The sequence below is a fragment of the Morus notabilis genome, unplaced genomic scaffold (assembly GCF_000414095.1).
Source record: "Morus notabilis unplaced genomic scaffold, ASM41409v2 Scaffold346, whole genome shotgun sequence".
NCBI classification, from domain to species: domain Eukaryota; kingdom Viridiplantae; phylum Streptophyta; class Magnoliopsida; order Rosales; family Moraceae; genus Morus; species Morus notabilis.
In genome coordinates this window covers 126,656-142,312 of record NW_010358050.1, presented here as the reverse complement: position 1 = coordinate 142,312, position 15,657 = coordinate 126,656, and the positions used below count along the sequence as shown (strand labels likewise).

Below are 15,657 nucleotides of genomic sequence, written 5' to 3'. Positions count from 1 at the left end.
GAAATTTTAGAATTACGGAATTCTAAAATTAAATAATCGAAAAATAATTAATTGAGAATTAATTATTATTTAAATAATGTGATTATTTAAATTTGAATTTGAATTGTGAACATAATTTAAATTTATCCTTTTGAACTTATTTGATAAGTTGTTCAATTTAGAATTCAAATTAATTTAAGTTTGACTTAAATTTGAATTTGAATTTGAATTAAAATTGGACTACATGATAAAGGATGAATTCTCTTCGTTCCCTATCCAGATTTGGCGCCACACACATGGTTAGGAAACCCTAGGGTGGCCGGCCACTTAAGGGATAAGGTGTAGGAGATTTTTTGTTCAAAATTCAAATAGGAGATAGAGATTTGATTCCTTTTTAAAGTTTGACTTCTACTCTTTAAATATGAGAATAATAGAAAATTGTAAACACAATTTTTGAAACATTTTTTCAGCCCTAATTAGTTAGTGTGGCCGAAATTCTCATTGGAGAGAGAGAGAAAAATTTTTTCTCCTAAAAATTCCATATCGTGCATGCGTTGGTGTTTGTGAAAATTTGAGTGTTTCTAAAACCTGTTTTGTCTCACGTGTGCCCACACACACGTCTACGTGGAATCAAAGAATCGATGTGGAAGACTTTGGTTTTCTACACACAAAGCTTGGAGCAAAGACTGTTCGTGGACAAAGAACTCAAGTTATCATCCGAGTCGGCTTCCAGGTATTTTTCCTGATTGAGTTCTTAATATATATAAATTAATGTGTTTAATTTATTCGTGTATAAATTAATATAATCTATAGAGTATCTCAAAAGTTTTTCTGAAATTTTTGTTATACACAATCCGCCTCCCCGCCACGCTTCCGCATCCGAATTCGATTCGGTTTCCAACATAAAATCTTAAAGTTTACTAGACTGTGGTTGATGTCACTTATTTACTTTTCTGTATTTAATTATGTATGCACAAATTGTAACCATGTGGATTGCGTTTTGTAAAGTCCGCCTCACTTTTTCTTAAAACTCAATTTCGTTAAAATAGCAGGGCTTGTTTGGAAATACCTGAGTGTTTTGGATTTGAAATTAAGTTTTGAAATGTTAACAGTTTAATCACCTAATTAACGCTCAAAAGTGATGTTCACAAGTGGTCGATTGTAGCACAGAAGGGCGGTCGTATCCACAGAGAGATAACAAAATAACAAGAAAAACTAGCAGAATAAGAGCGTTAGAGAAAAATAAATAACAACTGAATTAGAGAAAAAAAGAGTTTTTGAGATTTTTGTTGCAAATAAAAAGGACAGAAGATTTGTGTGAAAGAAATTCAGTAGTAAAAACGGTAAGGTGTCTAGAATCCCTAATGTTTCGTTCACCAATTCAAGTTTTGATTCACAAAATAAAAGAATCGAATAAATTAAATCTCTATGTTGACTCCGAAAATATTATTATTACAAGTTATCCAAAATCGACAATATATCAATTTGACAATATTGCAGTAAAAGACAATTTGTAAAATAATTTGAATAATAAAACAATGGATGATAGAATTACATAAGAAAAGCGTGACTGAACTTATATAAAAATTGGCACACAATATTTTGAAAAGTAAAAGAAAAATAGATGAGATTTAATTCATTCGGATGTTGAAGTTTATAGCACAAGGAATCAAAAGCCCGAATTGGGTCACTCACAAAAGTTAATCTCTAACCTCACCAAAAGAACTCTAACCTAGCTTGCAAAACATTCTCACAAGTTCTAGAGAGAAAATAAGAGATTGACAACAAGACGACAGAAAACTTAATATTAAAAGCTTTCCAAAACCTTAGGCTAACCTCTCTATTTATAGTGTTCAGAGGTTGCCTATCAAATAAGGAAAGAAATAATAAAAATAGAAAATTACAAAAGAAAAAGAAACAAAATAAAATTACACATAAATTAGGAGAAATCATATATATGATTTGAGAAAGAAATCCGGTAATTTGCTCTGATTTTTGGGAAAGAAATTCGGGTTCAGCATCAAAGGGGACACGTGTCGCATTACGGTTGGAAGATGGAGTCAGTCCGCCACGTATCGCGCTCAGAGTGATTGGAGTGTGCTGGCGTGAAGTCAAAGCAGGGGACAAGTTGACAACTGGCGCGCGTTCATTGGAAAGTCAGGCTAGCATCGCAGACGCGGGACCCACACGAAGGGAAGCTTTGGACGCGCGCTGATGTTTGCGTGGAAGGAACGCGCGCGTTGAGAGAGGGCGTGCTGGTGACGCGCGCGAGGTGAGATGGCAAGAAGAATTTAGGCGCGAATTTTCGCGCTGACTGGTGGGGCCCGCTCCATTTGTCTTAGCTGAAGGGTGGCGTGGCTCTCTCTGAATGGCTCGGCTTTTGTGGCTCAGATTAGCTGAAAATATGGCTTTAATGGCTTTTCTTGTAAAGTTTCTCACACTGCTTTTTATTTGTAAATAATTAAGCAAAAACTAAACAAATTCCAATTAAAAATATTATGAATAAAAATAATGGAATTATTTAATTAAAGCTTAAATATTTTAATATTTTATAAATCAAAAGCAGTATTTATGGTGCATTTTCATGCACTAATCATCACCCTTTTAATCAGGTTTAATTTCTAAACAAGCCTCCATGTCAGTAACCCCTGTTTGGGGGTGTGACAGGAACACCAGTGTTTCCTGCTTATCAGTCGTTGGATGTATATTACTTTTTCAATCTGATTTACCGGCAAATCTGAAGACTGATAAGTAGGGAACACTAGTGTTTCTAAAAAAAAATGAATACCAGAGAAAGTCCTAAGAAAGAAATGTTGTTTAATTAAAGGACTCTTAAAAAATGATACTTCATATGGAGGTGAGAAAACAAAAAGAGAACAAAGAATAGAAACATGAAACTTTTTCCGGTGTTCCTCCCTTTTAAGAACACCGATGTTTACTGCTTTTCAGTCATCAGATCTGTATCAGAATCTGTCAGTTCTACAAACTTTTTCATTCTAGTGTGATTTTGACCAAATATAGCGGCTGAAAAAGCTAGGAACATCTGTAAAATCTGAGAAAATCCTAAAGTAGAAATTTTAAATTATAAAATTTAGCTTAGAATTTTTCTTGTGAAACGTATATTTATTACCTTTAAAATGGAATGTAAACTTTCATATCAACAAGATCTCAGTAGGATGATGAGATGGTACATGTATTGAGCATAATCATCATTATGATTAACTATGATCAAGTTCTATTTGAAATTATTAATTAGCATTAATTTTGATGATTTAAAATGTCTTGATGACCCTCTTCAAGGATCTAAATCAAGGGTCCAATGAAAAAAGTATAATAAATGAGAATTTCAAGCCATATAACTTAACATAAATTTAGACGTTAATTGTAGAATTCCTATTATATGGACATTGTTTGATGATTGTTTAAGTTATTTCGTGAGTATTTAAATCCAACAATTGTTTCCATGAACTTCATGAAAATATATAATGAGGCGATAATGTGTTTGTTGAATGATAATGTCCACTTTCATGAATGAGTTATATTAGACTCTTTAATGATTTAATTGGAAGTCAACCTCGGTAGAATTTTTCAATATTAGTTCTTTAGTGTGTGAAATCCTAGAGGAGATTAGCAACTTACGATGTATGACATTTCAGTCAAATAAGTGTATTGACGTTGAAATTATATTCAACATTTGCTTTAATTAGAAATTTATTTAAAATTGGCTTAGGTAGATCAATTTAGTTAGTAGAAATTATTAGGAAGATATTTAGATTAATAGACCATTACAAATGAAGTTTTGAATGAAGGGTGAATGAAAGGTCTAGATTAGGTCTAAGGTTGATCGATGGGGTAGAATGAATCTAGGTTTGATCAATGGTATGGATCAAATCTTACATTGACCAATGGTTGATGTCAAGATGGCAAGATCAACAATTGATATTAAAGATAATTTTGATGAGATGGTGTAGGATATGATTTGGCAAGATCAATAGTTGAGATTAATTAGAGAATAAATGGGTGGTTAAGATTCAATGGAAGGAAAAAAATGTTGAACAAAATTCAAAAAGGAAGAATAAATGGAATTGTTGGGATTTATTTCCGGAGATTGTTGGGATTTGTTTCTCAATTTGTGTATTGATTCTAATCGTATTTGATTGGCAATATTTTGGGAATGTTTGGCTGGTTGATTGTGTTTGAAAATAGATGTGCAGCTGGCTAGCTTTTTATGGAAGGTCACTAAAAGATCTAGAAACTTGTTTTAGTTTCTATTTTTGTAAGTCAACTATTGATTCAAAGATGGACAATTGATTTGATTGATTCTTGATTGAGATTTCATAGCTGGATGATCTTCCTATGTCGTCTAAGAACGTGTCCAGGTTCGTTTATCAGTTTTGGGAAGATTTCAGAATGAAAGGAGATTGATTCGTCTGGTTTTGAGAAAGTTGACCGTGACAGCTATGTTGCAGTTATTGTTGCAATAAGGATCTGCAACAGATTTGGTTCAGCGAATTAATTGAAGATGTGTCAAGCTATTCATAGCTTGCTTATTTTTTGAAAGTGTCTCTTAAGTCTTTGTACGCCTTTTGATGAGTTTTTGCTGGGTTGTGAGACGGGGGTGAGCACTTGTATTCAAGAGAGATGATTTGAGTGTTTTTCGGGAGAAAAACTTAGTTGGAGGGATTCCAATGTTCAAAAGTCGAGGGGATCTCGCTGTTCAAGTCCATTGGAAAATTGCAAGTTCATAGGTGTCTTTTTAGAGAGGGAGTCTCGGGTAGATTAAGTCCAATTGAATTGTAAAAGAGTTCTTAGTGGATTGTTCATCATCTGGGCGTCGCCCCGCGGAATAGGATGTTACCGAACCGCGATACTATCTCTCTCGTGTTCTTTTATTTTATGTTTTTGTATTATTTATATTATCTTATAAAATTTTAAAAGACTCAAATCGGTACTAATAGGAGTATGCAAGAATTGCATGCATCCTTAGATAAGGTTTATGAATGGTCTTAAAGAAGAAGGGATGTCAGTTTTAAAGTACATAAAGCATGCCATAATGAGACAAACTTGGTACTAACCAATCAAATGGCTCAATTTCCAGTCTCTCTCCCTCTTTCTTCTTTGTCCCTCACGTTCCCTCTCTATCTTTTCTTCTCTATAGCTGAAATCCCAGCTAATTTGAAAAAAAAAATTTATTCCAAATATGCCCTCCCATGATCCCTCCTATATAAAGAAAAATATGTAACTAAAAACTCAACTTCCCTTACTCATTTTTCTCTAAGCTAGAGAACCCTCCTAAATATCTCCCTCTCAGCCACGCCTCTTCATAGCCCAACTCCCTTGATTTCACCCCTCAAGTCTCAAATAACATCACTTCTAAGGAGCTTGAATGGAGTAGTTTACAAATTAGAGATGCTAGCAAGGTAAATGCTAAAGATCCTAGTCTTGTAGTTGATTTTCTCCTCCTTACTTGGGTGTAAACTAACTAGAGATTGTTTCAAGGAGATCAAGAAGATTTGGAGCTAAGAAAGAAAAGAGAACTCCAACTAAGAGAAAAAAGAAGTATAGATCTAAACTAGAAACCATAGATCTAGCTGTATTTGAGGATATGTCTTATAGAAATGTGATTTTCGTCCAAGTCTTGAACATGGAATGAAAATATATTTTCATGGCATGAAAAATACAGAGAATGAATTACAAATAGGCTTTTTGAATCATTTGGCTTGATGTTGTATTGATCTAGTTATGTTAGATTTAAGGTTAGGTTGCAATCAGCACTTTTTCTGACCAGCATGTAGAACGTCAGATCTTGTTTAATTTGGGCTTCAAATATGACCCTCATATTTTAGGGGTATAAAGTAGACATCGTAAGCTTTCTAACGAGATATTATGAACCCCAATACGAGTTTTGTACAATTTATTATGAATTTTTGAATCCAGGATTTGGAAACAGGAAATTTTGCAGCAACCCGAGCCTAAGTTGTTCAGTAGGATGAGTTATGAATTGAATCTGGTAAAAATGTTTTAATGGTAGTTGATATGACATATAAGGACACTTGTGTTAAAATTTGAGGATAAATGGAGTAGAAACGAACCTGAAAATGTGATTTAGAGTTTAGAGGGTCTTTACCGAAAACTAGAAAAAATGGAGAGTCCAAAATGCTAAGTTGCATTCGCTATAGTTATGAATATTTGGGGGTCGATTAGGATGTTAGTCCACTGTCCCAAATGAGAAAAAACTAAAGGATTAAACTCCTTACAAGTTAGTCACCCAGTATGAGGTCTAAAACCATAAAAGTTGTAAAACCGGGACCATTTTATAAATTAACAAACTGTAAGTGAAATGAGGGTTTAGATTTGTGTGAAAATGTTTCTTAAACCCAAATAACATGTTTTGAGTTAGTAAAGGACTTAGATTGGAGTCCGAAACCCAGTAGGCCCATATAGGGGTGAAAGTGTCCATTTTTACCGCCGTTAAGAGTAAAAAGGTAATTAAACCATACCCACCATATTTCTACGACTTAAATCTATAGAAGAGTTCATTTTAAGATTAAATTTAAAGTTAGAGAGTTTGGGTCCAAGCGAAATCGGATTTGGGCCTCTACTCTAAAGCCTCAAAGATTGGGCCTAAGGCCCAATACCAATTTTAGAAAGACCACAAGTTAAGAAAGGGTCTTCATAGTTCCTTAGTGTCGGCCCAAAAAGATAAATGACTCCTTAGAATCCACGTCTATGATGAAGTAAATTAATTTATTTATTTTGTAAATAAATGAATCGCATTTTTTGTTTTTTTTGTTTTTGTTTTTTTTTCCCTCTTTGGACTCATAGAAAATATGTCCACTAGGTTTCACTTTTGTTTTATGTGTCCCTTGAAAGAATAATTTTTTCATAATTATATGCTTTTTTTATATATGTAGATCCAAGCAAGCGTATAACTTTGGATTGGGGTAAGCTTACAAAGTTATAAGAGGAGTTGCGAGAGGGTCCTTTATCTGCATGAAGATTCTCAATTAAAAATCATTCATCGAGATCTCAAAACTAATAACAATTTGTTAGATGAAGAAATGGATCCTAAAATTTCAGATTTTGAAATGGCAAGGTTGTTTGTTGTTGATCAAACTCAAGGCAATACAAGTCAAATTGTGGGAACCTAGTAAGGCCAAATACTTCCGATTCGGTTAATTAATTACTTTGTATCATTGAGTGAACATATATCCAAATCCTAAAGATATGACCAGAAGTGAAAAAAAAAAGGCACTTTATAACATAAAAATGATAAATGAAAAAGAATCTCTTAATTTCGTGTTAAATAGTATTTAACTCCATATAACAAAGAAACAATACTTTTGAATGAAAAAAAGGAGTAAGAAAAATTATTATGAACGATTGAGAGCTAGCACATCATCTAAATCAAACGTTGATTAATAGTACTAAAACTTCATTTCTTTATTTAGTGGATATATAGCTTCAGAATATGCTATAATAACAGATAATTTTTAGGCAAGTCCGATGTTTTCAGTATCGGCGTCTTACTTTTAGAAATAGTGAGTGGTCAAAAGACCAATTGTTTCTCTCATGGAGGGCAAGGAGATCAAGACCTTCTAAGCCATGTAGGAACAAAAATACCTATCTTTGGAAAAAAAAAAATGTTAAAACTTATGTTTGTTTGAAATGAAAAAGATTTTGATCTCTTAAGTACTAGACATATATGTTCCCAATATTATTTTTGACAGGCCTGGACAAGTTGGAGAGAAGGGAATGCGTCAAATATTATAGATCCCCTACTGAGGCTCAGTTCAAGATCCGAAATAATGAGATGCATTCACATTGCACTGTTGTGTGTTCAAGAAAAGACAGCCGACAAACCAACTATGAATAGAGTTGTTCTTATGCTAGGTAGCGACTCTCTCTCAGTCCCACTGCCCTCAGAACCAGGTTTCTTTATACGTAGTAACAATACGACGTCGGACATTTCATTGGTATCTGATCATTCCAATTCAAAGGACATTAATGAATCAGATCATTCCAATATCGAGAGTGCTCAAGCATCTGCAAATGAGGCTTCAATCACTGAAGTCTATCCTTGCTAGAGTGACTATAATATATAATATTCCTAGAAAAATGTCTCTTTTTTCTTTAATCTTTTATTGTTTATTAATATTATATATATAGATATATATATATATATTTTTTCCATTTGGTTTGATCAGTTAACTTTCATGGTATAAACAAGTCAACTGGGTCTTCTCTGGACTGTAGCACTAATTGGGTACCGTTTCAGTGTTGTGATCTTTGCCTAGTAATTTATTTATTTAAAGAACCATCATAATCAAATGCAGCAGCGATATTGGTCCATACAAAAAGTGTAGGGCGTGAACTGTATAACGGTGTCAAAATGAATGGACCACCATTCAATTGTATCAATTCTATACATAATAAAATACAGTTTGTCTTTTAATAACTAATTACACACCTAGTTGATCATATGTGCTAGTATGAAATCATATGATGACTCAAGCCATTCAATAATCAGAAGATTTTTCCAACCGAACTACCCACATCAACAACATACGAATTTTCCACAGGAAAAAATTGCATAGCAATATTAATGAATTTATTTATTTATATTTTAAAACTGAGGTGATTAATGGATTCGAATTCCAACCTCAACATTGGAGGCGATAGTGACAAAATCGGGAATTATTTCAAAGGGATATGAAGTAAAGCTAAGAGAAAAATTTAAACTAATAAAGAGTGTGGAAACTAAAAAATTATATTTAAATCCTCAACACATATATATATATAAATATATCAACTATTAATAACTCAATTTAATGAATTATATATATATATATATATATATATATCAAACAAGTCTACAAAAACAATCTTTCGATAACGCTAGCTACTTCAAGAACGCGGAAAAGGACTCACATAATTCAATCAAACACCAAACAAACTTATAAAGAACAACACTGAGATTTATAGTAGTTCATGATATGCGTCCCACATCCGCTTATGACTGTCTCTAAGCTTACTCCACTAAATCACTTAAGAATAGAATTATATAGCATGTTTATCTACGTGTAATCAGAATAGGTATAAATTAGAGTGGGTAAGATTTAAAGTGAGAAATTAGAGTCATAATAAGTTTTTTACTTGGTGTTAGGATTTAGAATGTAAGTCACTACAAATCCCTTCATGCTTTTAGTTATACTCAATCGGAATGAACTAGCGTAAAAATACTAACATATCATTTAAGTAAATGTTGTATTTTTAATTTAAAAAAATACACTGCGTATTATATTAGAGTTAAACATAATTAAAATATTTATTATATTAATAGGACAATAAAATAATAAATGTACATTTTCATAATTATTTGAAATATATAGATAAAATTACCAAAATTTGAATAAAATAAATAAAAAATAAAGAATAGTGTTGAAAATTAAAATATATTATTAATTTTTATAGACAAAATAAAGTACATATTTATTGTAAACACGCCAATAGAGTATGATTCTGTATATCGATTTCTCACCACCCTTGACAAGCACTGATGTAAGGCTGACAAGTTGCGCCTATAGCTGGGGTCGGGCACAGATGAGCAAGCACCGCCTCTAGAGCATGGTTGACAGACTGGAGTTGTACCGAGATCGTTGTGATCGATTCGACAGGCCTCAGAAGTGCGATGCCAATTGACATATCAGGTCCGACCAAGACCGGTGCCATATTGACCCGCCTTCCTGGGATCGCTATTGGGGTATGTCAAGACCATAGGCCCTTTCTGACACCATTTTTGTACATGTCGTTCCAATTCATCTCGACCTACCAACACTGATCCCAACAACCATCGACACAACTCTAGCAACATTCTTAGCCTAATTTGACTTGACCATGGCTGTAGTTTCGACCCAACCCCTGCACCTATTCCTGAACGTGAGTTCAACCCAACGTTGACTTCCCCTGTCGCAGAATTCAGTAACCACAACCTTACACTTAAATATATATATATATATATATATATATATATAATATGAAGGAGACGTTTGGTTCATGGTTAGAATTATGAGATTAAAATTATTTTTGATTTACGTGTATTTTTTGTGAGAGAAAATATTGTAACGAACTACGAACCATAATTTGAATCAGGGTACGAATCCCCTAACTAAACAACTCAGAAGTTTTTATTTCCACGACAAAAAGATTTATAATAATTAAAAAAAATACGTTAGTTTCTAGTGATTCTAACAACTTAGTCCGCGGTCACTGAGCCAATGTACACGAAAAGTGAAACGGACTTATATACATAAATAAACAAAGATAAATTATGGCGCGTTTTCAACGAAAAACAGACATTTTCAATTATATATACATCCAGCTCTTTTGTCCTCATCCACTCCCGTCTCAGTCAATTGAGATTTCTAATATCTTTTAAGTTCCAATTAATAATGTCTGAACGCTGACTTCAAGATTAATTTAAAGTCGCATATTTGTAGGGAACAAGCAAATTAACTATAAAGTGATAATGTTGATTATTGCATCAAAATCTAACACAGTACACTACGATTTTATATATGTTAAACTATTTGCTACATAGTAATGCGTGGATCAATCTTTTCTATTGGTTTAAAATAAAGAAAGTACATAAATTAGAAAAAGTAATGAGATATATGATTTTCTTTCTCTAGTCAAAAAAGAAGACAGGGAAAGTTTAGTTCCGGTTAATTCAAACAAAGACTCGCAAATATTCTTTCCAAGAAGGATCATAGTCAATAATTATGCAAGAAAAGTCTACGCAAATTTCACCCACAAGAGTTAAGATCACTAATTTCCAATTCATTCCTGATTCCCCTACCAGATAGCATTGGCAAATAAATAAATAATAACAATGGCTTTTTCAGGACTAAAACTGTTCTTTCTGATCTCTTCCATTATGTTCATGTTAACAACTTCCAGCATCAATGCCCTAACAGAGTTCCTAGGTTACTCCTGCAATAACAACCAAGGTAACTACACTGGCAACAGCACCTACCAGACCAACCTCCGCACTGTCCTCTCCTCTATCGTCTCCAACGATAGAATTGGCGCCTTTTATCGTCCTTCCTCCTACGGCGGAAACCCCGACGTAGTCTATGCCACAGGGCTCTGCAGAGGAGACCTCAAGCTGGAGGAATGTCGCAGCTGCCTCAACGACTCCAGACATCTTCTCACGCAGCACTGTCCTAAACAGAAGGAGGCCGTCGGATGGTACGGAAAATGTACCTTGCGCTATTCCAACCGCTACATATTTGGAATTAACGAGGAAGATCCTGGTATTATCTTGTGGAACAGGCAAAATGCTTCCTCAGATGCGGAGGCCTTTAATCAAAGGCTTATGGACGTGGTTGATGTCCTGAGAAGCCGGGCTGCGGGGGGGAATTCTTCTCTTAAATTTGCCGCAGGAAGCGCAAATGCTCCAAGTAACTTTCAGACAATATACGCACTTGTGCAGTGTATGCCGGATTTGTCGGACTCAGATTGCAATGACTGCATCGTTATGGGTCTTAAATATCTGAAGACATATTCTTATGGGAGCATTGGCGTGTTTGTTGGTCTTCCTAGCTGTGACGTTGCTTATGATCTCAAACCCTTTTATAATTTAACGGTTAATGAGCCGATTCAGTTATTGTCACCATCGCCCCCGTCACAAACACCTCCTCTTTCGCCGGTGGTTGATTCTCTTCCACCGCCAACAAATGGCACAGATGCGGTAAAAGGTATTTCACCAGTTCTGTTACCAGAAACATAGTTTTCTCAAACTTCGAGATCAGTAATTTCGAAATTATCCTCTTTGGGAGATTTGATTAAAAGTTGTGTGTTCCAGGTAAAAATGATGCATCTGGAGATTTGGCGCTTACGGTTGTACCATCTGTTGTTGTCTCTCTCGTAGTGCTAATTATCTGCATCAGCCTAATTTACTTGAGAATGAGGAAGCGAAAGGAGAAACTTAAGAGTAAGTTGAGATTTCATAAGTTCAATTATTTCCAGACTTAAGCCGTTTATAATTGTGCAGTTTATGCACCTCATATAAGTCTAGAATTCCAAAAAAAATATATATATATTAATAATAATTCTATGTAATTGAACTCTGTTCGAACAAAATTTTCTTTTCATGTGTGTTGGGAAATATTGGTCGGAAATTATTTCAATCAACTAAAATTTGTTATTTGAATGTATTTTATTTGTCTTTTTGTTACAACTCATTATACTGAAAATTGATTCGTAAAATTATGTATGTTAGCTCATTCTTCAAGCGAAGGTGAGGAAGTAACCAACGGCACAGAATTCTTGCAATTTGACTTTGGCACAATTAGGAATGCAACTGACAACTTTTCTGAAGCAAATAAGCTTGGACAAGGGGGATTTGGTGCCGTTTACAAGGTAATGAAACATATTGCACCGCCTGGTATTAATTATGTGTAACCTAGAAGTTAAAAGAAAAACACACTCTCTTTATACGCTTTATTGAAGTATCTATATAAACTTTGGTTTTCAGGGTAAGCTTTCAAATGGAAAAGAGATAGCAGTGAAACGGCCGATAAAGAATTCAGGTCATTCTAGACAAGGAGATGCCGAATTTAAGAATGAGGTCCTATTGGTTGCCAAGCTTGAACATCGGAATTTAGTCAAACTTCTAGGTTTTTGCTTACAGACAAATGAAAGAGTACTTGTCTATGAATTTGTTCCCAATGCCAGTCTCGATCGCTTTATATTTGGTACACTGGAATATCCCCTTTCGGTTTCAAATAGTAGTACTCTTTAGAACATCATATTTAGGCTTTTGAAATATTGACCGTCATATTCTCTACTTTTGCTAATCTGGCCTATTTAAAAATATAGATCCAGTCAAGCGCGCGCATTTGGATTGGACGGTACGCTACAAAATCATTATAGGCATTGCTAGAGGGCTGCTTTACCTTCATGAAGAGTCTCGTCTCAAAATCATTCACCGTGATCTCAAAGCCGGAAACATCTTGTTGGATGCTGAAATGAATCCAAAAATATCAGATTTTGGAACGGCAAGAATGTTCGCACTTGATCAAAGTCAAGAGAGAACAGACCGAATTATGGGAACCTAGTAAGTGACGTCTTATATATCAGGTTTTAATGAAATATTTAATCCCCTTCTAATGGATAGTAGAGCTCATATATGTCCAATAATCTGTTTTGGCCATTTTCATGTTTGGTACAATTATGGTCCAAATTTATAGCATTTTTTTAGTATTAGCTCGAATGCTTATTGCAAATGCCATTTTCTGAAAAGTGGGCAACATACATTTTGTGTCATGGACTCATGGTAAACAGAACTCTGCCGCTCGAAAAGAAATTGTGCCAGAATTAGCACTCAGCCATCTTGTTTCGGGGGGATAATCACAATCATTATATTATGTCATCAAGTAATTATAATCATGAAAATTTCTTAATTTCCATTTCAACCAAAGCTAACCTCGTAATGGATATTGACATGCAGTGGATATATGGCTCCGGAATATGCTAGACTTGGACGGTTCTCAGTTAAGTCCGATGTCTTTAGTTTTGGTGTGTTAGTTCTGGAGATTATATGTGGCCAAAGAGTTAGCAATTTCCGAAAAGGCGGGAAAATGGAGAACCTGCTGAGTTATGTATGTACTACTATTATTTTTCATTTTATGATAGTTACGGAAGGATTATTATCTGGACATAGATTTGAACCCTTGTGGCTAGTAAAATGAAGCACTTGTGAGAAAATAAATTCTATCCCTAATCTGTTATTCTGTTTGTTCAAATCATTGCAGGCATGGGAAAATTGGAAGGAAGGTAAGGCAATGAATCTTGTGGATCCCAAAATGAGCCATTCTGCTTCAAGACATGAAATAGTAAGATGCATCCACATTGCATTGTTATGTGTGCAAGAAAAAGTAGCTGATAGACCAACTATGAGTTCAGTTATTCTGATGCTAAGTAGCTTTTCTCTTGCCCTCCGATCACCTTCCCGGCCGGCGTACTTTCTGATGGAGTCAGATCAATCTAATAACAATCTTGCCCCAATTTCAGAGAATGACGTTTCAGTTACCGAATTATATCCCCGTTGATATGAGTAGGGAACGGTACACTTAAATGTCCTTAGTTCATATTTCTTTAATTTTTTGGTCCATTGTTTTGGTAACGGTGTCGAATTTGTCATCAAACGAGCACTGATAACATAAGAATCCATGTGTGTTCAAGCATTTGAGCCTTCAATTTGTAACTGAATTATCATCGCTAGTGTGAGGTCACGTATTGTTATAGCATGATTATGATCGGAACTTGAGATATATCAAAAATCAAATGAAAGGCATGTTACATACATTTACTTTTCTCCGTACGTATTTTACTAGGTCCTCAATATTTGGACTAGAAATATATAGAATATTAAAACGACACATTAAAATATCTCTTGCAATATTAATAGTGATTCCATTACGATAGAAACAGTGATGTCACGGAAGCTTAGATTAAAGCAAGTAATTAAATAATAAGAATAACTGTTCACTCAAATTAATATAGGACAATATAGGAACCATAGGATTCCATATATAATGCTAGAAAAATGAGCATCAATCACTTATTGATTCCACATTATACCGAGAGAATTGAAAAATAAGAAGAGTAAACAGTCTAACTTTACTCATAAAAATTCCGTCTTTATACATAGGATGGGATCACAAACATATTTATAGGCTAATTAATTGTCCCAAATAGTAACAGAATTTATACTACAAATTAAAGTAAAAAATAAATAATTCTCGAAGTAACAAATAAATAATAATAATAATAATAATAATAATATAATACATTATTGTGTTTGGTTCCATACAAAAATCTTTCTCAAATTCCTAAGAATATTACATTACTGTGTTTAATTGTGCATGAAAATGTTAGTGAATTAAAAAAAATATTTTTTTAAATGAATAATAATAATAATGATAATGATAATGATAATGATAATAATAATAATAATAATAATAATAATAATAATAATAATAATAATAAGAATAATAATAATAATAAAAATAATAATAAGAATAATAACAACTACAAGAACAACAACAAGAACAACAACAAACAACAACAACAACAGAAACTAACTTACATTTGACCCCAAGAACAAAGCCAAAATTAAATTTGACTTTCCTGTATCAAATAATCCCAAAAGGACACATTTCTAATTGTAACATTAATTGATAACCTTTAAAAATAGAATTTGACTTTTCTTTCACAATAATTATTTTCGAGCCAAAAACTATTTCTTAACTGCCACATGATTTTTTCTCTAAATGGCTGCATCAATAATGTTGTCAGCAAAAGGATGAGCAAAATAATCACTTTACTTTAAAAACTGTCCAACCCACAACTTTTCAAGCGATGTGGTGTGGCTTTATACTTCGGGGTTTTGGTTTGGTGCCTAATTAGTGCTTAATCGCAAGGTGCAGTTTGGTTTACAGTTAAAAATTTTCAAAACCACAATTTACTACATTGCACTTTAAGTATATTTTCATCAGTGAGATTTTATACATTAATTTGTTTCATGATTTTATATATATAATTATATTCCTATTATTTAGTATTATCTTGTACACATGTTTTTTTTTCTTTTGTAAGATAAACAAAGACTTC

At 33.6% G+C, this 15,657-nt stretch overlaps 1 protein-coding gene and 1 pseudogene across 1 annotated transcript; both read left to right on the top strand.

Moving 5' to 3' along the window:
- Positions 1-8,066, top strand: part of LOC21389748 — a 10,927-nt pseudogene extending 2,861 nt beyond the window's left edge.
- A 2,847-nt stretch (positions 8,067-10,913) lies between these two features.
- LOC21389746 (cysteine-rich receptor-like protein kinase 26) lies at positions 10,914-14,188 on the top strand. The gene is made up of 7 exons (XM_010091390.2): positions 10,914-11,738; positions 11,846-11,974; positions 12,263-12,402; positions 12,518-12,737; positions 12,862-13,099; positions 13,493-13,643; positions 13,797-14,188. Exons 1-7 carry the CDS (start codon positions 10,916-10,918, stop codon positions 14,091-14,093), a joined length of 1,998 nt encoding a protein of 665 aa, XP_010089692.2. The 5' UTR covers positions 10,914-10,915; the 3' UTR covers positions 14,094-14,188.
- The last annotated feature ends 1,469 nt before the right edge of the window (positions 14,189-15,657 follow it).